The sequence below is a fragment of the Silene latifolia genome, chromosome Y, assembly GCF_048544455.1.
Source record: "Silene latifolia isolate original U9 population chromosome Y, ASM4854445v1, whole genome shotgun sequence".
Classification (NCBI taxonomy): domain Eukaryota; kingdom Viridiplantae; phylum Streptophyta; class Magnoliopsida; order Caryophyllales; family Caryophyllaceae; genus Silene; species Silene latifolia.
Genome location: NC_133538.1, coordinates 11019845 through 11045157, shown reverse-complemented (window position 1 = coordinate 11045157; position 25313 = coordinate 11019845). Strand labels below are relative to the sequence as shown.

The window sequence follows — 25313 nt, the reverse complement described above, 5'->3', positions numbered from 1 at the left end:
CACCGCCTGACTCCACCACCACGCAGCCACCACACCACAACTTTTTCCAACACCGGCCACCGCAACCGTATCCCCTCGACACCACTCAACACCACCACCACATCACCTTCACTCACGGTCCATACCACCCACAACCACCTCCTCCTTTTCTCTTCTCTTCTCCTGTTGCCGCCAAAGCCGACACACATCCTCTCCAGCCTCTCCACGCACTACGACGACCCCATAACAACCATCACCACCCCATAACAACCACACAACAACCACCACCACACCTTATAACCGCGATCTAAAAAGGAGCTCAAAAAAAAAAAAAGAGATCTAGTTTTCTGCCGCGGGTTACCAGCTACACTACGACCATCATCGCCCTCCTTCCTCTCCGCTCTTTCCTTTCCGCAGGAAACACCACCAACCCTATGCACCACCGCACCACCGCACCTCCTCCCTTTGTTTACAGTCTAGTTTTTTTAGATCTCATGTTTGGCGGTGGTGTGTACTTGGCTTGTGGGGGTGTTGTCGAGGAGCCGAGTTGAGGGTCGATTATAGTGGTTGTGGGTGGTGTTGGCCGTTGGTTGGTTTTCTGATTTGAGGGGTGTTGTCGAGGAGCCGAGTTAAGGGTCGATTATGGTGGTTGTGGGTGGTTTTCAGATTTAATTTCCTCTTCATTTTAATTTTTTTCTTTTATTATTTTGGGTGTTTTTTCTTTTAGGTTATTTTGGGTGTTATTATTTTCGGTAGTTGGTAGCGGTGGTTGGTGGTCAGAGGTAGGTCGAGTGGTGGCTGGTGGTGAGGGCGTGGAAGGAGAGTGAAGGGAGGCTTGTGGTGGTCTGTGACGGTAAGGGAAACAAGGTAGGCTGACTGGTGGTTATAGGCGCGTGGTGGTGGTGGGGTGGTTGGCATAGGTGCGTGGTGGTCGTGTGTGTAGGTTGGGTCCTATTTTATCCCAGATTTAGTATTTTTTTTTATATATTTCATCCATTTTTAGATCTCCTCAAAAAGTGCAATTAATTCCGAAAACTAATAAAATATAATCGATTGTTCGTGATTAGGTTGTTGTTTTTTTTTTTTTTTTTTTCAAATCTCGTCTTATCATATTTTTTTTTTTCAGATTTCAATTTTTAAATCTCGTTTTTCAAATACATCACCACATTTTTTCAGTTCTCGTTTTTATTTTGTGTGAACCTGTTTTTTAATCTTAGATCTACCAAATATATTTCATATAATTTGTTTTAAATTTAGATATACTAAATAAAACTATATTTTTGAAAAGTAATCGTATTATCTCATTGTGGTTATTGTTGGTTGTTGATTTGGTGTTACATCCATAAAGTATTAAAGTTACACTTCCATTGGACTGAAATTACTCTTTTAATGAATTGAAGTTACACTCCCATTGTACTTACGTTACTCTTTCAATTGATTGAAGTTACACTCTCATTGGATCGAAGTTACACTCGACTATCTCAATGGACTGAAGTTGCACTCTCATTGGATATTGCACTGGAATTATGATCTCAATAGACTGAAGCTACACTCGTAATAAAAAATTAGACAATTAGGAATTAAAGTTACCCTCATTAAAGACTCATGTTATACTCTAAGTTATATTTTAAAATAGGATTATTTCATGAGAATAATCCATCGTATGGGTGTCCTGCAAATAACACTCCGTCCTATCGGTGATTCCAATTAAATCCATCCTATCTACCATTCTTTCCCTAACAAACTCACTTGAAAATATGACCGGTTACTTTAGGTTACATTCACTCTCCTCCTTATTCGACTGATTTCCTTCATTTTTGTACATCTTCTCCATTTTTCTTCAACATTTGTGTTCTCCATTTTGTTCTCTGGATTCTCCTACTCCCTTATTCTTCCTCTGCATTTTTTTTCCATTCCAAAGCAAATAGCTTTTTTTTTTTACTTTAATATTGGGTACCATTTCTTAATTACAAGCCCTGAATTTCCCTTTTTTTCCCATTGAAAGCTCCTCGCTGTAGTCCTCCGTGAAGATTCCATAGTATCACATACTAATCAATTGGAAATTATTGCACACCATTAATAATCTGTAGCTTGCATATTGAAATTGCTTCCGCGGATTGTTCTCGTTTGCATATAGGTTTCCGGATTTTATCATGGATCGTCATCTGGTGGTGGTCAATCCACATGCTCTGATTGTTTTTGATTTATCCATCATTCTTCCTCACCTTCTCTTTGGGTTTTCTTGAAATTGGTGGACGTTTATGTTACCAATTCTACTAGTATAATTCTTCAATACACATTTGTTATATTCATCTTTTCCCTCTTACAACCCACCTTTATTCTAAATTTCTCAATTCAATCAGAAAACCATTAATTATTTCCTCAAACACTACCTTACCCATTACTCGATTTTCACCATAAAATATAGAGTTGTAAGAGGCATTTCGTCAAACAGGTGGTGTACATGGTGATTGCAGAGTTTTCTTCCGAGAAAAAAAGGGTGCTTTAATTTTTGTATATTATGGGAATGTTGGTATATATGGGTCCATTGAGTTTTGATAGTTTGAATATTAAGGTTAGTGGTTTGAAGATTGGTAAAGAAGGAAGATGATGGAGAAGTGTATTTAGCGTGTTTAAACTTTAAAGTATTGAACAATTCAGTGCTTTTAACCTAAAAATAATAAGGGTGACCTGTTGTTCAGGTTGCCCGTCTCCTGAGACTATTATGGAAAGAATGGTTGATAGGATAGATTTAATTAGAATTACTGATAGGATGGAGTGTTATTCGCAGGACACCAATAGGATGGATTATTCCCATGAAATAATCCTTAAAAATACTAAAATGTAACTTGTCATAAAATTATAAAAAAATCAAAATAAAATCAAAATCAATTTTTATGATAAAGTTACACTCATTAAAAGACTAAAGTTACACTTTAAAAATAATAAAATGTCATAAATTTATCTTAAAATTCTAAAAAATCAAAATAATATAAGTTAAAATCACTTTTTAGTATAAAATTACACTATTTAGAATTAAAGTTACACTCGTAAAAAACAGAAGTTACACTCTAAAAATACTAAATTGTCATAAACTTGTCTGAAATATTACAAAAAATCAAAATAATGCAACTTAAAATCACTTTTTAGTATAAAGTTATACTATTCAGAATTATAGTTACATTCGTTTACGCTCTAAAAATACTAAAATGTCATAAATTTGTCTTAAAATTACAAAAAATCAAAATTTATAAGTTAAAATCACTTTTTAGTATAAAGTTACACTATTCAGATTTAAAGTTACACTCGTAAAAGACTAAAATTACACTCTAAAATTACTAAAATGTCACAAACTTGTCTTAAAATTACAAAAAATCAATATAATATAAGTTAAAATCACTTTATAGTAAAAAGTTACACTATTTAGAATTAAAGTTACACTCGTTAAAGACTAAAGTTACACTCGTAAAAAGTTACAATCGTAAAAAAAACAGTTACACTCTAAATTTTTTAAAATGCCATAAACTTGACTGTGAGAAAGAAAGGCAATTAATTAGTGAATGAGTAAATAATTAGTGCATTGGTGCTTTAATTAGTGATGAGTGTGCTTTGTGCTTTTTAATCTCAACCATCCACCTATTAAGATCTAAGGGTTTCTAAGAGGACTTATGGACTCAACAAATATAAGGGACTCATTTGATCTTCTCTCTCTCTCTCTCTCTATATATATATACTCTCTCTCTCTCTCTATATATATACATATATATATATATATATATATATATATAGAGAGAGAGAGAGAGAGAGAGGTAGGATCCGGTGAGTCCACCTAAATATTTGAGTCCATGAGTTCATAAAACAATATCACGCACTATACAAAATAATATCACGAAATTTTTTTTTTTCGAAAATTTTTTTTCGGGATTTTTTTTTTCGTGTAAGCTGTGATATTGTTTAGTATAACGTGTGATATTTTTTAGCATAACTTGTGATATTGTATTACAAAACAATATCGCGAAATTTTTTTTTTTCAAATTTTTTTTTACGAAAATTTTTTTTAACAAATTTTTTTTTTTTTCGTGAAAGCTGTGATATTGTTTAGTATAACGTGTGATATTGTTTAGCATAACGTGTGATATTGTATTACAAAACAATATCACGATTTTTTTTTTCAATTTTTTTTTTCAAAAAGTTTTTTTTAAAATTTGTGATATTGTTTAGTATAATGTGTGATCTTTTGTAGTTTTGTGATATTATTTAATATAACGTACGATATTATATCATGGACTCACGGAATCAAAAAGATAGGGTGGACTCATGTGATCATATATATATATATATATATATATATATATATATATATATATATATATATATATATATATATATATAGTGATAAGTTCTTCTAAGTCCTTAATATCTTTTGAGTCCCTAAGTCTTTATTAGGGCCCTTGGATTAGAAGAATGGAGAGTTGAGATTTGCCTACTTTAAGCCCATTATAGGCGTGAAAAAAAAAAAAAGGAAATAGGGTGAGCAGGAGAGAGAAGGTGTCGGTACTGATAACTTGCTATTACCCCTTTGTGCACACACAAACACATGCATAATCACTCAACAACCTTCCTCAACACATTTCTTAGACATACTCCACCAAAACACAATTTGAAAAAAAAAATACTCATCAGACTGGCGAAAATTGAGCGCAAATCCTACTTTTTTCATCTCCCATCTTCCTTTATCAGCTTTCTTGATCATCTTCCATTATTATCCTTGAGCATCTTCCATTATTATCGTCGAAGCTGAGTAACAAACAACAATACCAACGTCCAACGTAAAAAATGACGGATTTGCAAATGGTTCCATTTGGCCATGGTAATGATTGGATTGTTTTTTTTTTTTTTTTTTTTTCTTCATGTTAGTTTATATATAATATTGTTATGAAAACATTAGGTTAGATATTAACAGTTCTTTAAATATGACGAGGAAGTGTATTTTAGGTTATTTTTGAAGATTGTTTTTTATTATGCAAAAATGTTAAACTTCTCCATGATGGAAGTTAAACTCGTGAATAATAAGTTCAACATCATAGTGTCAGGCTTGAAATTTATAACAGTGAATTCGATGAAATTGTAATCTTAACTGCAAAAGGTGTGAATGTAAGCCACAAAAGTATTATTGTAATTATTATGGTAGAATTGATTTTCAAAAGTGTAATATTTGTATAACTTATAAAACTGTAATTATATGTGATAAAAGTATAATTTTAACAGGTAAAAGTGTTATTGTAATAGACATAATATGTCAGTGTTCAAACTGTAATTGTAATAATTACAAGTATAATTGTAACGTACAAAAGTGTAATTATAACAACCAAATGGTTTATTGTAATGAGAAAAGTTTGCAACTTTATAAACTATAATTGTAATAATAAAAAGTATAATTCTAACAGATTGGACTGTAATTTTAACAGGCAAAAGTGTGATTGCAAAAGACAATTTCTGTAAGTTTTGAAACTGTAATTCTAATAGAAACAAGTATAATTGTAAGAAAGAAAAGTGTAATTATAACAACCAAATGGTTTATTGTAACAGAAAAGCTGCAACTTTATAAACTATAATTGTAATAATAAAAAGTATAATTCTAACAGATTGGAACTGTAATTCTAATAGAAACAAGTATAATTGTAAGAAAGAAAAGTCTAATTTTAAGAAATATATAATTTGAACAAATATATGGGTTACTTTAAGTTGTTATGAAAACAATTGATAATTATTACGCTATTGTCAGATAATATTGAGCACAATGGAAAACAAAAGCCGAACGAAGAAGAATTTTGCAAAGATGTTGAAGCTAAGTTCACCCCGTATGTTGGTCGGAATTCTCGGAAATAGAGGAAGCAGTGACATTTTATAGAATTTATCTTTGTTGCTTGTGGTTTTGATGTGCGTAAGTACACAACTAAGAGATGGCGTGGAGGGGAGATCAAATCTAAACTGTTGGTTTGCAACCGGGAGGGGTTCAAACAGAAGGGACAATTGGAGTGTAGTGGCGACCAGGACTCAGGTAGGAGACACAAAGTCAGGCGTGTTGGTTGCAAAGCGAGGATTAGGCTGTTCTTGATGAAGGGGGAATTACGAATTGACAGATTCCATAGTGGGCACAACCATGAACTCGTATCGCCCGAGGAGATAGAGAGTTCCAAAAGTTGGCATGCAACATAATGAGACTATCACAAAATGATAATCCTTTATAATTCAAGGGTGAGTTAATTGGAATTACACTTTTCTTGATTAAAATTACACTTTATTTTGTTAGAATTACACTTTTGTGATCTAAAATTACACTTTTTGAGTCTGCTATTACATTTTCTATTGTTAAAACAACACTTTTCTTTTTTTGAACTGATATATTTGTATCTGTTTTAATTATGTTTTTGATGAATAAAATCTGTACATCTAAAAGATTGTCATTAATCAACAGCTGAAGATAGGAGCTACGAAGACGTACAAAATTCTGAAGGAACATGTTAATGGGTTTGAAAACATCGGTGCTAGTTTGAATTCTTTTAAGAACTTTCACAGGGATGTGAAATGCTACATTCATGAACGGGACGGTCAGATGTTCGTGGACCACTTTAAGGAATTGGCTGTTACTAGACCAGGGTTCTTCTTTGACTATGATGTTGATTCTGACGGTAGCCTTAGTAAAGCTATATGGGCGGACGGGATCGCTAGAAGGAACTACTCAATTTTTGGGGATGCAGTGTCATTCGATCCGACGTATTCCACCAATAAGTATGACATGTCATTCACACCTTTCACGGGGGTTGATAATCATAAACGGTCAGTCACTTTCTGTGGAGCGCTTGTTGCTCATGAAGATGCAGACTCGTTTAAATGGGTGTTCACCCGTTTTCTGGGTGCGATGGGTGGCAAAGAGCCTAAGTACATTATCACCGTCGGGATCTTTGGTATTCTTAAAGCGGTGCCATTGGTGTTCAAGACAGCGCGCCACCGCTATTGTATGTGGCATATCATGAACAAGGTTCCAAGCAAGTATGGAATCGCGAGAGATGATTATTCAGTGTTTCTAAAGAAATTGAATGCCATAATATGGGATGAAGACATTGAACCGGAGCAGAGTTCGATACAAAATGGGAAGAAATTGGCGGGGAACACAATGTTAATAACATTGTAGTTCCAAGAAATGTACGCTAAAAGGAGCGAGTGGGTTATGGCTCATTGTAGGGACCTAGATATGAGAGGTGTTATGAGGACAACCCAAAGATCAGAGAGCGAAAATAGTTTTTTTAAGAGATTTGAGAGTAAGTCGGGAACATTAGTTGAGTTTACGATGCGTTTTGATGGTAGCGATGGACCAGCAAAGACACACACGAAAGCAGTTGACAACTGTAATGATACGATTTCCCTGAAATATCAACACATCTAGCTATTGAAGTGCACGGGGCGGAAGTGTACAGTCATAAAGTATTCGAGGAATTTAAAGAAGAGGCCAAGTGCTCAATTGGTACTTGTAAAAGTAGAGGATTCACTGAGTGTGGCTCTTTAGAAGTGACCACTGTAAGAGATGCAAGCTGGGGAGAGAAATTATGAGGTCACATTTACGCCAGGTATCATTTCAGCAGCATTTGTTTACTAAAATTATACTTTTATCCGTTAAAATTATACTTTTGTTGATTAGATAATACGTTTATTGATTACTTTTACTAAAATTATACGTTGGGTTGCTAAAGTTATACTTTAATCCGTTAGAATTACACTTTTACTGATTAGTATTACACTTTGGGTAGTTAAAATTGCAAATTGATTAAAGTTATACTTTTATCCGTTAGAATCACACTTTTATTGGTTAAAATGCTACTTTTGTGTATTACTACGGTCACACTTTAAATGACAGTGATTTAACTAACATATTACTTTATAATGTTGAACTAGATACACTGAAAGCCACTTGTAGCTGTAGAATGCTTGAGAGGAAAGGCATCATTTGCCGGCATGTCATATGGATTTACTCATCGAACGGAGTGAAGATTATTCGAGAACAATGTATTGTTAAAAGATGGTGTAAAGATGCAAGGTTGTCTAAAATGTTCGATTGTAATGGTGAAGCAAGCGAGGACATTGATATAATAGATGGAAAACAGTTGCGATGTCGTAATGTGGTCGGAGATTCATCGGACAGTTGGGTTGCTCATGGGCAAATTGAAGAATGATGTCGAGAACTTCTCGTGTCTAATTAGACAGTTTAAGGAGAAACTCTCACCATTAGGATCACCATTGAATAAACGTCAACAGTTGGAGAAAATTCTTGGATGTTCTCCCTCGAGGAGATAACCATTTTGCCGCCCAAGAAATCCAAGAACAAAGGGAGCGAAAAGAGAATGTTGTCGAAGAAGGAAAAAAAGCGATTTGCTTTGGCAAGGAAGCCAAAACGTATGTGTAAAAATTGCAAGCGATTAGCTAACCATGACAAAAGGAACTGCCCTAACCCATTCGAGAGCACCCGCCGATCTCGCAATCGTCGAAACCTCATCGGAAGAAGAAGAAGATGGAGAAGACGAAGAAGAAGGAGAAGAAGACGAAGAAGATGAAGAAGCAGGCATCTTAGAATAATCAATTTAAGACGTAATAAGTAGTGCAATTTTTTGGGATGTCTACACAAAATACGAGGTACAACATGATGTTTCGTATTGTGTTTAGACATCAAACTGCCAGGAAGACAACTGGTCGCCTTTGGTATTACAATGTATCTTGATGAAGTTATTTAGTTAGAATTACATTTTTCTATTTTAAAGTTACACTTTTGTTATTTACAAGATAACACTTTTTGCCTTAGAATGACACTTTTCTCTGCTTTGCAATTAGACAATTTGTTAGTTAAAATCACACTTTATTCGATTAGAATTACAATTTTCTCTACTAAAACTACACTTTATTAAGTTAAAATATGTTCTTCAAAGTATGTAATTTTAAGTTAAAAAATGTAATTCTAACTAAATAATTTGTTATTTACAGTAACACTTTTTTTAAGTTAAAATATGTAACGCTTGACTATCATGACAAATTATGTTCTTCAAAGTACACGAGTTATTATTTTGCAACATCTTTGAGATAGGTAAAACAACATTACTATCTTTTCATAAATAAAACTACCAAAATGACACTTTTGTCTTTTAAAATTACATTTATATTTTATGTAATGTAAGGTAAATCATCATTGATATGGCTGTTAGAATTACACTTCGAAGGTTACAATTACAATTTTGTGTATTACGAGTCACACTTTCTTCGATTGATTTAGCTAACATATTACTCTATATTGTTGAAGTAGATACATTGAAAGACAGTTGTGGCTGCGTCTTGCTTGAGAGGAAAAGGCATTCTTTTATAGAATGTCGTAAGATTATTTACACAAAAACTAACTGTCTACATTAAGTTTGCTAACAGCTGCAAATAATACAAAATATGAAATAAGTGTTTACATAGCCAAGGGAATATTCCAACAAAAACAGAACTACTAAATTAAGGTTGTTATTTTTTCACATTGGGGGAGTACATCTACGCTTCTGTTGTAATACCTTCCACAGTTTGTCCTTCGTGCTAACAAAAGCTTTGACCTTCTCGAGCACACCTTCGCGCAAAATGTTCATACCGCCCGAACGAGGGTAGCTACCAATTTGGATCACCAAAAGCGCCGTGATTTATTCTTCTCGAGATCTTCATCTTTGAAAAGGAAGACCCTCGTATAAGAGCATCGCCATCATGGTGAACAGACCCGACTACGGTTGGTTGAGAGTTGGTGACATCCCATTTGAAAGGTATCGGCGCAACACATAATTTGGAATTTCCGTGCCCTAGTGTTCTTCTTTTCCTTATCCCGTGATTCTAAATAATCACTCACTGCTAGGCGCAAATGTACATAATTACCCTATAAAAGCTGATTGAACAAAAAAGATAGCATTCGGAAGAAAGCGATCGAAAATAACTTACAATTAAACGCGTATTTGCTTTGCCAAGCTGCGACTTCTTCAAGTCAGAATGCCTTTGCCGTCCGGCAAGTCGATTGTATTTGATTTGTGATTGATACAAACGCATGCAAAATGGTCGTCAATGCAGAACGGGACAAATAGCAAGTCTGTTTTCAAGTTAACGGTGCGGTCGCTGTCGACGATGAAGGTGTCCCGGATCGGTGCAGTGTCGTCATAGTTAATTCTTTGTCGATTGTGTGCCTGGTTGCTCAAACGTCCGAGCATACGCACATGATGGAAATCCTTGAAAAGGCAATAGTGAACATGATTCTTTGTTTTTACATTGTCACCCAAAATTACACTATTGTCCCTTAAAATTACACTTCACATGGTTAGAATGACACTTTTGTGGATTAAAAGAACTAAAGTGAAACATTCACATTAAAACGCTGTAACTAAGAAAAGTGACATTCTAAGTAACAAAGGTGTAATACAAGTGGACATAAATATTATGCAATGATAAATGGAATTACCATGTGACGTATACCAAAGAATGACATCCTCATTTGGTCGCCATATTCCTCCTTCTCCAAATGGTTCATCAAAATCTACCAGCACTCGATCACATTTAACGACATCAGGTTTGCAGGCATCAAGGACATAATGTCTTTTCTCCGAAGCGTTGCGTGACGGGTGTACCAGACCAGCTGTTCACTGCACTCCGTAATATTAAAGAAGTCGTTAATTAAAGTAAAATAAATGTCAAAAATAATTTGAGTATCCTTGAATAAAGAAGGCGTTAATTAAGCCAGCGTGACAGACTGTTCATCATAAGTGTGGTCATCTAACAAGCAATAGTCGGCTACATGCTTCCTCCTGTTTTTAATATCCTTGATTAACGCTTGATTGCCCCGGAGCAGCTTCGACACCACATTTGTGTTGAGACCACCTCTACCACGGTCGAGAGCGCCCAACCCGTCCCCCTTTCCACGGGGATGGCTCTTGTGGTGATAGCGCTTGACCGGATGGAATGCGCATGGCAACCGGCGTCACCTCCATAACGGGCTTTTCAAATTCGATTCGCGAGCACGTTTTGTGGACTCCGGCCCTATGTCACCATCTGTTTTCTCTCTAACATGACATTCAACTTTCTTCTCAACGGATGTCCGGCGGTCGTTTTGAAAAAACCAACCCTCGTCGGGATATCTTCTCGATCTTGTTAATGTCACGGAGGACGAGTGTTGCGGCAATCTCGACACGGTACAAACTCATAGCATCCTCTTTCCCGAGGTCACATTGAAAAGGGCTTCCGCGGTAGAACATCATATGTAGCATCATGAAAACACCCGAGTCATTTCTCGAATACCCTTGACCTTGCAAATTTGAACTCAATGTTGACAATCTTGAACCGCTGACCTTTGCCCCCTTAGATGACCCTTTAGACACCAAATACTTCCCCATTATATTTGCCTGGACACAAAAAAACGTCATTGAGTTAACGTAGTACGACCCACTAAAATTCGTTGACTTTTAAGATATCAAAGAAAAGAAAAGTGTGATTGTAGCAAAGACAAAGTGTTATTTTAACTAACATAAGTGTAATTGTAGCGAGAGGAAAGTGTAATTCTAACAAAATAAAGGGTTATTTTAACAGCAACGGTGACATTTTAACGAGAAAAAAGTGTGATTTTTGACAAAAGTCTAATTGTAGCAAAGATAAAGTGTTATTTTAGCAACAAAAGTGTGATTCTACCAAAGGGTCAAAAGTGGGATTTGTAGCAGAATAAAGTGTTATTTTAGCTTACAAAAGTGTAATTCTAACAAAATACAGTGTTATTTTAACAGACTACATTGTAATTTTAGCAAAGAAAAGTGTGATTTTAGCTGAGAAAAGTGTAATTCTAACAAGATAAAGTGTTATTTTAACATACTACATTGTAATTTTAGCAAAGAAAAGTGTGATTGCAGCAGCATAAAGTGTTATTTTTGCATCAAAAGTGTAATTCTAACAAAAGGGTAATCAAAAGTGGCATTTCTCCAACCAAAAATGGATAAACTGTAATTTTAACAAAGAAAGAGTAATTGTAGATATCGGCCACTTACGGAAATACGCGCTATCCCTCCGTAAGGGAGCGTTTCTATTGGGTCATCGTACTTGCGGTTGTCGAGGTAGTCAATCTGCTCGGTGAGAAAGTTGATGCACACGCAGCTGTAGTGATCACCGTCGCCAGATAAAACGGGGAGAAAGATGCACCGTGTGTTGCTAAGATCGAACAATTAAAACTTAAAAACCATGAGACAAGATTACATGTTTTGTTACCTACCATGTCCGTATCAAGTTTGGAATGGTGCACGACACATTTCAGCCCATGAATCCCGACCACCATAAATGTCTTCGTCTTTGTTCAACACTTTCCCAAGCTTTTGAGCGTCCCAAATCATAATTGCAGGGGACTGTAATTTGAAAAGTGTTAAATGCGTGAACAGATAATTAAAAGAACTATTTTATACAAATAAAGTGAACCTTTAACCAAAAAATGTGTTAGAATTAACTCAGAAGGGAGATGTTAAAAGTATAATTTAAACAATCAAAAGTGTAATTCTAACGGCAAAAAGTATCATTTTAACGGACAAATGTGCAATTTTAAAATACAAAACCAACTTTTTAACTTTAAAAAGTATAATTCTAACGGACAAATGTGTAATTTTAACACACAAAGGTAACATTTTAACTTACAGTGTGACTTAGTCCAAAGAAAGAACGGGATATGTCCGAAGGTTTCATGATGTGGTTGAGTAGCAAGCACCAACCATCAATAACACTTTGGTCATGATTTTTGCCCAGGGTTCAAAGTTGCAATATCTTCCGGGTAATGAAATAAAACTCATTTGAATTGGACCAATTGTTCCCTACAACGAAAAAATGAAATTAGCCAACAAATATATATATAATTAGCAATGTTAAGAGGCTCTTGTAAAGAATAATACACTTACAACTCGTTAAACACGTCGATCGATTGAACGCATAGTCAATCACATATTTCTGTCATCTTTGAACATTGGCACTAGGAGCTCTGATTTGAATGCTAGGTTTTTCGTCGCAAAGCACAAATCGGGATTAGGTGCCCCACAATCAAGAGAACACCCAAGGTTCTCAATGACGTGATCCATGCATGGTAAGGGCTCACTCGAGTGAAGTAAAAAAGGATGGTAGCTCGGATCACGTGAGGGACGTACGGGACCGGGATAGGAATGTCAACGTTCTCTGCCTGCGGAACTACGTCGGTGATACCTCTCTTCTCTCGACGAGTCCCTTCCGAAGACTTCCGGCAACATCCTCAATGCCGCATACGTAATAAAAATAGTGTTATTTCATCATCGGTAAGTAAGTGTAAGCGTAGCGAGAGAAGAAAGTATAATTCGGTAGACAAGATTATAATTCAAACAAAATTTAGTGTTATTTTATCACAAATAAGCGTAATTTTAACTACAAATAGTCTAATTGTAGAAGACAAAAGTGTAATTGTAAGCTACAAAAGTATAATTTTAACTTAAAAAAGTGTAGTTTTAGTAGAGAAAATTGTAATTTAAGCTGAATAAAGTGTGATTTTAACTAACAAATTGTCTAATTGCGGCGAGAGAAAAGTGTCATTCTAAGGCAAAAAAGTGTTCTTGTAAATAACAAAAGTGTAACTTTAAAATAGAAAAATGTAATTCTAACTAAATAACTTCATCCACGGCATTACCTCCGTGATCCTTGATCTGCAGCCCCATCCACTACCTTCTCTACCACCTGCCCGAGAACTTATCTCCAAATTTGGCTCCTCATTATTCCAACCCTCCTCATTTACGGTCGGCACGAGATATTGGGTGCTCCTCGAACAGCGCGTTTACTTCCCCGAGAAGAATATACAGTGCTTGTCCATTCTACGTCCATAAATTCCTTTGCCGGCAACGCATATACATATTCAGCTGCTCGTTTTCCTTCAACACCCGCTCGTGAGTGGTTTCGCCTCCGCCGTTTCTCGCACCCTCTTGATAATGTTGTTCGGCTGCGCGCTCCGCATCGCATATCTCGGCGCAGAGAGAACATCAGGCGAGTGGCAGGGGGAACCCGAGTTCGAACTTCCGCCAAAGCATTATCCGCCTTCTCGGTCTCCCGGCATCGGGCCCTCTAAATTCCAAAGATTTAGAGTCCACTTGTACTGACATCGTGTAGTGTTGCGAAACCACAATTGAACTTGAACATTGGAGACTAGGTTGACATTACCCTTCCCAATCTTGTCATCATCCTTTTCCGCCTCGGCATTCAGAGCTTCACTCACATACACACCCGCTCCCGTAGCGTCGGAGGCCACATTCACCAATTCTCTTACGTCTCCAATTCCTTGGTCTTCTCTGGCCGACCTTTCAGCTCGGCGATGCCTTCAATAATCTCCGCACCGAAATCGCGGTTGAGTGACGGGTGGAACAGCGTCGGTGGGCCCATCGTCCTCATTTTTTTTGTCCGCTATCTCATTATCCCCGGCCACATGCACGTCCAGATCCATCGTCTGCTCTTCTACGGCCTCATTTTTTTTGTCAGCTATCTCATTATCCCCGGCCACATGCACGTCCGGATCCATCGTCTGCTCTTCTTCCTTTTTTTTGCGCAGCATTCGCATAGAACTTCTTCTCGGCCTCATCAAGCTCTTCTTTTGAATATATATCTTCCGAGCTTCCGGTCAAATTTTGGTGGTTCTTTAATGACCACTGCTTTCCATCTGCCTTCTCTCCTTCGTATATAACGGAAATCTCACGAGTACTACCAACATCCATGTCAGTGTCCTTACTGTACTCATCTCTGTGAGCAGTGTCCGTAAATTCAGCGGAGCCGTAATATTGCACGGCATCCATTATCTGTTGTGTAGACACCTCCAGTGCTTTCTCACTAGCTGCGTCATCCGAAACAATTGACGCGGCCACCGGGCCTTCACGGTCTCTACCAAGATCTGCAGTCACCTCTTTCTCATTATCGGATCCATCATCCTCCATATCATCACTGTCCTCCTCATCGCCGACATTATCAACATCCTCGTCATCTCCCTCGTCCTCATCACCATTGTCCTCCTCTTCATCATCGTCACCAACATCTTTGCTCGTACCGTCGTCATCTACCTCATCATTTCGATCTTTGGTCACCTGGACTTTGTTGCGAGCAGTCGCGATTTCACGCGAACGATTTATTCGTTCAGCTATCTCCTGCATTTCCACAGCATAATCCTTCATCCTTTGGCTTTGAAATAATGATTGCGTGCATTGTGTAGCGACAGGGTCACTAGGATGGTTCATCCCTCCTGTTAACCTTTTGAGCGTCATGGTCGCATCATCGCATACCATGAATAGAAGAACAGTAGCATTCCTTTGCATCTTCAAGTAAAGCTCATGCACATCCTACATTAAAATACAGATAATTGGACAATTGTTCAGTCAAAAGTGTTCATTCAAAAGTATAATTTTAACCTTAACAATTTGTAATTCTAAGGTCCAAAAGTATAATTCCAACGGACGAAAGTGTAATTGTAAGCTACAACAGTAAAATATTAACTTTAAAAAGTATTATTTTAACGGACAAAAGTGTAATTGTAACATACAAAAGTATAATTTTAAGCGTAAAAAGTATAATTTAAGCGACAACCTTGTATAATTTTAAGCGACAACCTTGTATAATTTTAACTTTAAAAAGTATTTTTTTAACGGACAAAAGTGTAATTGTAACATACAAAAGTATAATATTAATTTTAAAAAGTACTCCCTATTTTACCTAAAATGGACAACCAACCAAAGGTAAATTATAAATGGCATATTTTTGGACAATATAATCCTTATTTAATATTTACACAAAAATGTGGCCCACCCACTAACTCCTTATTTCACTCACCTAAACCCATTTAATAATTGTGGCCCACTCACCAATCTTTCCATCTTTGCCCCTCCTTTTTACCTCTTTTCTTAAATAACCCATTTTTCACCATGTTATTGTGCGGATCGGAGGGAGTATTATTTTAACGGACAAAAGTGTAATTGTAACATACTACACTATAATTTTAACTTTAAAAAGTATAATTTTTATCGACAACCTTGTAATTTAAAATTCGATTAATATCGCAATTACAATTGTAGTGTAATTGTAGTGAAAGAAAAAGTATCTTTAAAACATTAAAATAGCACTTACATCTCTGACCCGAGCTTTCAACTCCTCGTCATCATCAACACCGAGGAAGGGAGTTCAATCTCGATGAACTTCTTCCGTCTGTGCGAAGTTGAAGTCACTTGTAATGCCGTATCCCTAACCACATTTCCAATGGCCAACACTTGGCGTCATCGGGCACCCCACCAATGCTTAACGAGTTCTTTTTGTAGGCACCGAGGATACTTAACCACGGACCAAGTTAGCCGACCCAAACGGCTCTTGTCAAGCTCACCATGTAGTATGTCGAAAGCGTCTGCGGTCCCGAGTGCTTAATGAGGGGCGGGGTGTGGCGACAACTCTCACCACGGAAATCGAAACGTTGAAAGTACGTAATCATTAAGAAGGGGATACACCCAGAAGGTACATTTATTTTCACCGATATCTGCCATGACCTTCACCAAATTTTCCAAAGACATAAGTACACCAATCGTCTTTGCGTAATCGAGTCCACATCTTCAACGACTCTCAAAAGCTTGAAGTCAACCCCACCGTATGACGTTGGAGTTAGGAATGATGACATTGCGAGCGAGAACAAAAGCGACTGCGAGAATTGCGGACCTCCTTTTTGTATTTTTTTTAAAAATATCTTGGAAGACAATTCCTAAATTAATGCCTTCATTAACCCCTTTTATGTTGTACGCTTTTCGCCATTTATCTTTCAATTGCTTGTTCTCCGGCGCTTGAGAATCCTTTTGGCGGCCCGTAGGTACTAGATCAAGAGTTTTAGGACCAAGTGGTAACATAAAACAGTCATACACGTCATGCTTGGTGACCATGAACTCCTTATCCTTGGCCCGAAAAATATACGATTCATCACTGAATGCTTTCAGAAAATCTTTAACGTACCCCATCGGATATGTTTTGAGCTTAAGCTCCAGAATACCACCGAAACCAATCCTCCGTACCGCATCTCGCTGTGCATCATTAAGCTTTTCAAGGAGCTCAACCACCGCCACGCCGGTAGGCACTTGTGACCACCTTTGCTATTTTCTTCGTGTCCTGGTTTTATTTGGTTTGGTGGTTTGGCAACAACAAGCTCCTTACTCGACTTAACAGACACCTTTGCTTTTTTGGACTTGCCTGATTTACCCTCATTTCCACCTGACATCTGTTAACATTACTCAAAATTAATTGTTAAATACAAAAAAAAATAAGACAAAAAGAAAATTTAAAATTGTAGCAGCATAAAGTGTAATTATAGCAGCCACAAGTGTAATTCTAATAAAATAAATGGTTATTTTAACAGGCAACAGAAAACTATCAGCAAAACAAAAGTGTGATTGTAGCAGCACAAAGTGTTATTTTAACTAACAAAAGTGTAATTGTAGCAGAGGAAAGTGTAATTCTAACAAAATAAAGTGTTATTTTAACAGGCAACAGTGACATTTTAAAAGAAAAAAGTGTGATTTTAGCTGTCAAAAGTCTAATTGTAGCAGCATAAAGTGTTATTTTAGCAACAAAAGTGTGATTCTAACAAAAGAGTCAAAAGTCGGATTTGTAGCAGATTAAAGTGTTATTTTAGCTTACAAAAGTGTAATTCTAACAAAATACAGTGTTATTTTAACAGGCAACAGTGACATTTAAAATTGTAGCAGCATAAAGTGTAATTATAGCAGCCACAAGTGTAATTCTAATAAAATAAATGGTTATTTTAACAGGGAACAGAAAACTATCAGCAAAAGAAAAGTGTGATTGTAGCAGCACAAAGTGTTATTTTAACTAACATAAGTGTAATTGTAGCAGAGGAAAGTGTAATTCTAACAAAATAAAGGGTTATTTTAACAGGCAACAATGATGACATTTTAACGAGAAAAAAGTGTGATTTTAGGCGACAAAAGTCTAATTGTAGCAAAGATAAAGTGTTATTTTAGCAACAAAAGTGTGATTCTACCAAAGGGTCAAAAGTGGGATTTGTAGCAGAATAAAGTGTTATTTTAGCTTACAAAAGTGTAATTCTAACAAAATACAGTGTTATTTTAACAGACTACATTGTAATTTTAGCAAAGAAAAGTGTGATTTTAGCTGAGAAAAGTGTAATTCTAACAAGATAAAGTGTTATTTTAACATACTACATTGTAATTTTAGCAAAGAAAAGTGTGATTGCAGCAGCATAAAGTGTTATTTTAGCATCAAAAGTGTAATTCTAACAAAAGGGTAATCAAAAGTGGGATTTCTCCAACAAAAAATGGATAAACTGTAATTTTAACAAAGAAAGAGTAATTGTAAGCAACAAAAGTAGGATTTCTCCAAAAAATATGACTAATCTTAATGAATATGAACATATATACTCAAAACGTTAGTTGACAAAATACAGTGATAAAAAATAACTGTCGTTCATGTCCTAAATGTGCTAAAAATAACTGGCTAATCAAAATGAAGAAACCAAAAACAGTGATCAAATAGAACAGTACATCAACAATGGTGACAAAGTATCGTGATCAAATACTGATCCAATAGCATAACAATGTCCAATAATTTAAAAAAAACGTCTAAATAAATGAAGAGAACAAATAATAAAACTGTAAAAACCCAGAAAAAAATCATAAAACTATAAAAACCCCCAAAAAAATTACCTTCTGAAGTGATTGAATGGACGACAATGGCAGTTTGCAAGTGAGCAAAGAAAATGGAGAAAAAAACGATAATAAGGTAGCAAAAAACCGATAAATTTGGGGGATTTTTAGAGCAGTTTCTTCTTGAAATGAATGGCGTTTAATTGGGGGGAATTGTTTTGGGGGAAAATTAATTTTGAATAATAGAGAGATAATAAGTGGGGGGAAGTTTGTAGGACGTGTGTGAGTGATGGCTTTGATTGACAACCTGCATGCATGCTAATACCCTATGAGTGGTAGGAGGAGAGAGGTAATTATTTTAGCCATTAGAATAATATTATTAGTTGCTTTTTACTTTTAATCTAAGCCATTCAATAACATGATCTAAGGGATGACAATAGAACTCATGGACTCAAGTGTAAGACTTGGACTTAGATGATCTTATTACTATATATATATATATATATATATATATATATATATATATATATATATATATATATATATATATATATATATATATATATATATATATATATATATATAGAGAGAGAGAGAGAGAGAGAGAGAGAGAGAGAGAGAGAGAGAGAGAGAGAAGATCTTGTGAGTTTGGTTTCTTATGGTGAGTTTGTGCTCACTTATTATTCTATTGTTATTCTTTTGTTCTCATACTTCTCTAATTTTCTCATTATGTTACCTTTATTTATATATATATATTTTTTTTTGTGTTACCCCCTGTTATTCCAGTGTTATTCTTGTGTTTTTTTGTGTTACAACTTACACTTATTTTTTTTACGTGTTATTCCGTGTTACTCTGTTTTTTTTTTGTTACTTTGATTTTTTTTTTACTACGTGTTATTCTAGTGTTATTTTGTAGTTATTCCGGCGTTACTCTGATTTTTTTTACTTTGATTTTTATACCACGTGTAATTCTAGTGTTATTGTGTTGTTATTCCGGTGTTACTCTGAATTTTTTACTTTGATTTTTTTACTCTGGTTTTTTTTACCACGCGTTATTCTAGTGTTATTGTGTTGTTACTCTGTTGTTATGCTGGTATTATTGTGATGTTACTCCGATATTATTCTATTGTTATTGTGATATTACTCCGATGTTAATTTGGTGTTATTGTGATTTTATTATGGTGTTATTCTTGTATTAGCGTGGTCTTACTTTGGTATTATTGTTGAGAAGACTAACTGAAAAACAGTTGCACCCAACAAAAACAAAGACACTCAAAACTAAAGTATAATATGATTGTACGAGTTGTATTGTAACTCACTATTAATACGGAAAAATCACTCTTATACACATGCTCACATGAACTACCACTATTTCACCATCAATTAATCACATTAATTTAAATTAAATCCTTTTTTTACTTCTTCTCTTCTATCCTTTGTACTACTATTACAAAATAATGACCCCATCCCAAATAAATCTACACTTACTCTTGAAATATATGGAGATGGAAGATTTAAAACTGGACTTATTTTTCCATTGTTTATGATGATTAGTCTTACAATCCAACGCTTTATGCTTTTGTATAAAGATCATTAGATTTATCAGAAGTGCTCCTCTTCGAGTCGTACACAGTACTGCTGAGATATTGGGGTATCTCTCTTTTCTTGCTTACTTCAAATAGTCGTCGCAACTTTTTTGCTAAAATGTCTCGATCGACTTCCATTAATGCGTTCAGAAAATTTGTGAATGTTTTAAGGAGGTTAGCTCAAATAATAGAATCCTTTTTCAAACTGATTGCCTTAGCATTAAGCAATAATTATTGGAGCAAGTTTCTACGATGGATTAGAAAGGCAAAGAAGGTTAGTCAACATCAATAGCTGAAAAAACATGCAATGGCATTGAAAGCTCATCGGATGCCTTACACTTTTGTTTCTTGTAAATATGAGGCTGCTGAGTTGAACTAATTTCAGATTAAGAATGATTAGCAACATCACGACCCCAAACCTATATTGATTGTAGTAATGCACTGCGGTAATTTACCTTTATTACCGAAATCGTAATTTTATCTGGGGTCAGTTGATGTTGGCTGATTTCGCACTCGGTTTCGATTCCGAGTTAAGGCGCTGATGCAGGACGGCTTGCCACGGTGTTTTGAGTGAGGTGGGGTCGACGGTGATTGAACGGCGATGGTGGCTGCTCGTGAAGGTTGTAGATTGAAGGAGATCGAGGAGTGGCTGCTACTGGTGTGTCGATTGACATGTAGGGAATGAATTATAGTGGCGTGCGGGTATGGAGCATGGAGGTCTCGAATTGGCAGAGGATGGGAATTATTAGATTTTAATCTTAGCCATCTGTTTTCCTTTCATCCAAAGGGCTGAGATTTGTGAACACAAACTCACCATAAGAACTAAACTCACGAGATCCCGCCTCTCTCTCTCTCTCTCTCTCTTTATATATATATATATATATATATATATATATATATATATATATATATATATAGGCGGGATCCGGTGAGAACGAACATTCGGTGCAAACGGTGAGAACGACCTACAATAGCAGGATTTTAAACAAAAAATAGCACGGGATACGTACATCGAAAAACCTACGTGAGTAACCTGACTGTTTTGACAAAAAAAATCCAAAATATCTCTTTCTCTCTCTACTTTCCAAAACTTATCTCCCAAATCAAAACAAATATTTCTGCGAAAAACATAGAAAATTCCGCGAAAACCATAAAACTGCAGCTGCCAAAATTGACGAAATTGATCATAATCAATGGCGTTGATCATCTAATGGATGTACGATTATAATATTTTTCTGATTGATTTTGTGTGATTGATGCATGAACAATCGATTTTGTGATTTCGATTGGCATTCCAGTATTATTTCAATCGTAGAAAATTATGGATGTTGAGGGTTCTAGCGATTTGGGGGAACATCGATGCGATTGTTCGGTTTGTTAGCAATGATATCGTGCAGTCATCATCTCATCTAGGTATGTACATCTGCAAATCAGTTGAGATAGCCTTTTTTATAATTCGTTTCATTAAAATCGCCTGATTGATGTATCTATTGATCATTTTAATGCGTATTCATACTAATTTAAACATAGGAAGACATATTATTACGCTTGCTGATCATGTTTCATTAGCCTAATTGGTATTATAAATTGATGAGTCTGATGGATAAGAACAGTTGTCTTACCGGTCTGGTTAGTGTATGTGATATGCAATTTGTTTGAGAGTTGATTATTACACTTGCTGATCATGTTTCTTATGCACGCTATACAGTATTCTGTGTAGTTCAATAGCATGTATATTAGTATAATTGATGTAATTGTCTTATATGAAAAACGTCCCTGGTAGAATAACGAAACCGCCCTTAATTAACCAGCGTATATGAATAGCGTATCCATTAGTATAGTTGATGCGTTTGTGTTTTTCAGCAGCGTATCTAGAATTATAGTTAAGGGATGTCTCATAAGGAGTAACTACTCACATTCCTAAATAAACCGGTCATGAATGTCACCAGTTATAGGCTCTAAATCTCATAAAATGATGTAGTTTGGCAAAAATCTAAGTCAAGTCTAAGGTTCAACAAGAAATTTAACGAAAACTCGTAGACTATGCATATATGAAACACATCATTAAATATTATAATGATGATCAACGCCATTGATTATGCGCCAGAAGAATACCTGTATGTGCGCCAGAATTGAAGCCTGTTTTGGGTATGCTCTTTGATAAACTAGAGGATGGGCTAGAATTCTATAAGGCTTATGCTGCTAATTCTGGTTTTAAAATGAGGAAGTCGACACAACGAAACATAGACGGGGTTGTCATGACTAAGTACTGTGTGTGCAGTAAGGCTGGACAAAGTAAGCCTAGATGGAAGGTAAAAAAGAGACAGAGAACTAGAATTTTATGTAACGCAAAGATTTTTTTTCGAAGAAATGAAAAAGGACAATATGTGATTGCTGACTTTCATGAAGGTCAAACCCACCTCCTCTCAACACCAAACACAGTGGTGCATTTGACCGAGTCACGAGAATTAACCCTTATACATAAAACCATGATTGTTGAGAATTTTAAAGTGAATAAGGGGCCTGTGCAAAGCTTTAGGATGTTCAAAGAGTACGTGAAAGGGTATCAAAATGTAAGGGCATCACTCGAGGGCTTCAGAAATTTTTGGAGGGATGTGAAGAAATTTATTAAAGGGTATGACGCACAAATGATGATTGAAAATTTCATGCACAAAAAAGCCATGTGTAGTTCGTACTACTTTGATTTTGATGTTGACGATCGTGGACGACTATCTAGGGTTTGTTGGTTTGACCCTATAGCTATAAAGAATTACAGTCTCTTTGGTGATATGACGTCTTTTGACACAACGTTTAATATGAACACATATAAAATGATATTTGTACCTTTCACGGGGGTTGACCATCACAAAAAATGTGTGACATTTGGAGCAGGACTTATAAGGAAAGAGACTGATGAGGATTTTGTATGGTTGTTTCGGAATTTTCTGAGCGCAATGAGCAATAAGTATCATGTGTGCATAATTACTGATCAAGATCGAGGCATAAAAAAGCTGGGGTTAAAACAGTGTTCGGGGACAAAACTCAGCACAGATATTGCATGTGGCATATCATGAAAAAGCTGCCAGACAAGATCAGAACTACGCTATATAGAGAAACTAACTTCATGAAAGAGTTGTGCTCCTGTGTTTGGGCAGAAGATATCGAACCGTTTGAGTTTGAGGAACGGTGATGCTCAGTTATATCCTCGTACGGGCTAACCGACAATGAATGGTTAGATACGATGTTTCACAAAAGGGCTTCTTGGATCCCAGCATATTTTAGGGATTTATTTATGGGTGGACTACAGGGATTTATTTATGGGTGGACTAATGAGAACCACGTCCAGGCCTGAGTCCGAGAATAGCTTTTTCGAAAATTTCATGAACCCAAACTTAACTTTGGTTGAGTTTCTTATGAGGTTTGAAAGTGCTATGGACGCTCAACGATGGAAACAGTCCAAATTAATAGCCAAGTCAAAAAACTCCTTCCCTGATCTAGAAACGCCTCACCCTTTGGAAAAACACGCTTCTGAGTTCTACACCCCAGTGATGTTTTTTGAATTTAAAAATGAGTGGGTGGCTGCTTGTTTCACTTGTGGTGTTAAAATTTTAGGGGTTACTACCAGTGACAGCATCCCCATTATTGATCGTGAAAAAGACAAGGCTTACTATGTTAACTTTATCTCTGACGAAATGAAATTGAACTGCTCCTGTAAAAAGTTCGAGAGACATGGAATTTTGTGCCGTCATGCGCTCTATGTGTTGAAAGAACAAGGCCTTGACAATGTTCCAGATCAGTATCTGTTAAGTAGGTGGAGCAAATTGGCAACATGTCAGCCGATTTGTAATAATGTGCCACATACTTTAATTGAAGATTGTAACTCATTAGATGTTAGACGGCACAAAATTGGTACCCTATGGTCCAAGGTGTTCTCGTGTGTGACGCTCGCTGAAAAAAAACCTGAGTATGTTGATGAATTACTGGGCATTCTGAAAGGTTTTAAAGACAAGATAAGCGCACAAACCAGTACGTCAGAATGTAGTAGTAGTAACACGGGTGATAGGCTGAGCAACAAGAATAGGGAACTTGAGATGCTCTTAGGAACAAAAATACCAAAGGAAGTGGTTGTCTTACCTCCTATTCAGTCAAAAACAAAAGGGTCTGGAAAAAGAATGATGTCCCAAAAGGAAAAAGCTACAAAAGAACAGAAGAAAGCGCCCAGGAAATGCAATGCTTGCGGAGAATTAGGATTCCATGATAGTCGGAATTGTCCTGGGAGAGTATGATTCCATGATACAGGTACGCTATTAATTTTGGTGCATTCATTATTGGAGAATACTGATAGCAGATTGAATTTGTTTAGTTGGTACTTAATTAAGGAATAGTATTGTTGTATTTAATCAAATTTGTAACCTTTAATGTTTTATAGCCTTTTTTCGTTTCAGGAATGAACAACGAAAAGAGTTGCGGATCACATACACAAGTATAATGAATAGTGGCGGGAGGATTTGAGACTTCATTTTTGAGCTGTTATATGGGATTATTGAACATTTTTTATTTTGATTTTTGTTATGATTTACGAGCGTATCTTCAAGTATTATATGTGCATCTGTCAAGACTGAAAGTGTATCTATCGGAATTGTGAATGGAAACTATACATGTTAACCTATACAATACATGGATGATCATTAATAGGTTTTGATAGAAAGAGTTATTGTGTATTTTTGTTATAGCTATGATGAATTGATAAACGTGAACTGTCAGCTAGTTTCCATTAACTGATGATTTCAGTTTTATGTGAAAATAAAAAAGCGTGTATATTAACACGATTGTTGCACATCTTTTACATGAGAAGCGTACCTGGCAGTATTATATATGAAAATAAATAGCGTAAATATTTATAAACGATGATTCACGAATGTAAGTTCCATAGACAAAATTAATATTGTATGACGTCTAATTTTGCATTAACTGATGATTTCATTTTTAACCAACGATAAAAACGGATACATTTATT

The 25313-nt window shown here is 35.8% G+C and overlaps 2 protein-coding genes across 2 annotated transcripts; both read left to right on the top strand.

The window, feature by feature from the left end:
- Nucleotides 1–20897: 20897 nt before the first annotated feature.
- On the top strand, nucleotides 20898–23370 carry LOC141627594 (protein FAR1-RELATED SEQUENCE 5-like). The gene is made up of 3 exons (XM_074440830.1): nucleotides 20898–20954; nucleotides 21595–21709; nucleotides 22427–23370. Exons 1-3 carry the CDS (start codon nucleotides 20898–20900, stop codon nucleotides 23368–23370), a joined length of 1116 nt encoding a protein of 371 aa, XP_074296931.1.
- Nucleotides 23371–23625: 255 nt separating this feature from the next.
- On the top strand, nucleotides 23626–24582 carry LOC141627593 (protein FAR1-RELATED SEQUENCE 5-like). The gene has a single exon (XM_074440829.1). It carries the CDS (start codon nucleotides 23626–23628, stop codon nucleotides 24580–24582), a length of 957 nt encoding a protein of 318 aa, XP_074296930.1.
- The last annotated feature ends 731 nt before the right edge of the window (nucleotides 24583–25313 follow it).

Coding starts and splice junctions, on each gene's coding strand:
- LOC141627593 (XM_074440829.1), top strand. CDS start 23,626: ATGAGAACCACGTCCAGGCCTGAGTCCGAGAATAGCTTTTTCGAAAAT.
- LOC141627594 (XM_074440830.1), top strand. CDS start 20,898: ATGGTGGCTGCTCGTGAAGGTTGTAGATTGAAGGAGATCGAGGAGTGG. Junction 20,955..21,594: donor TCGAGGAGTGGCTGCTACTG/GTGTGTCGATTG, acceptor TTGGCATTCCAG/TATTATTTCAATCGTAGAAA. Junction 21,710..22,426: donor GCAGTCATCATCTCATCTAG/GTATGTACATCT, acceptor TATGTGCGCCAG/AATTGAAGCCTGTTTTGGGT.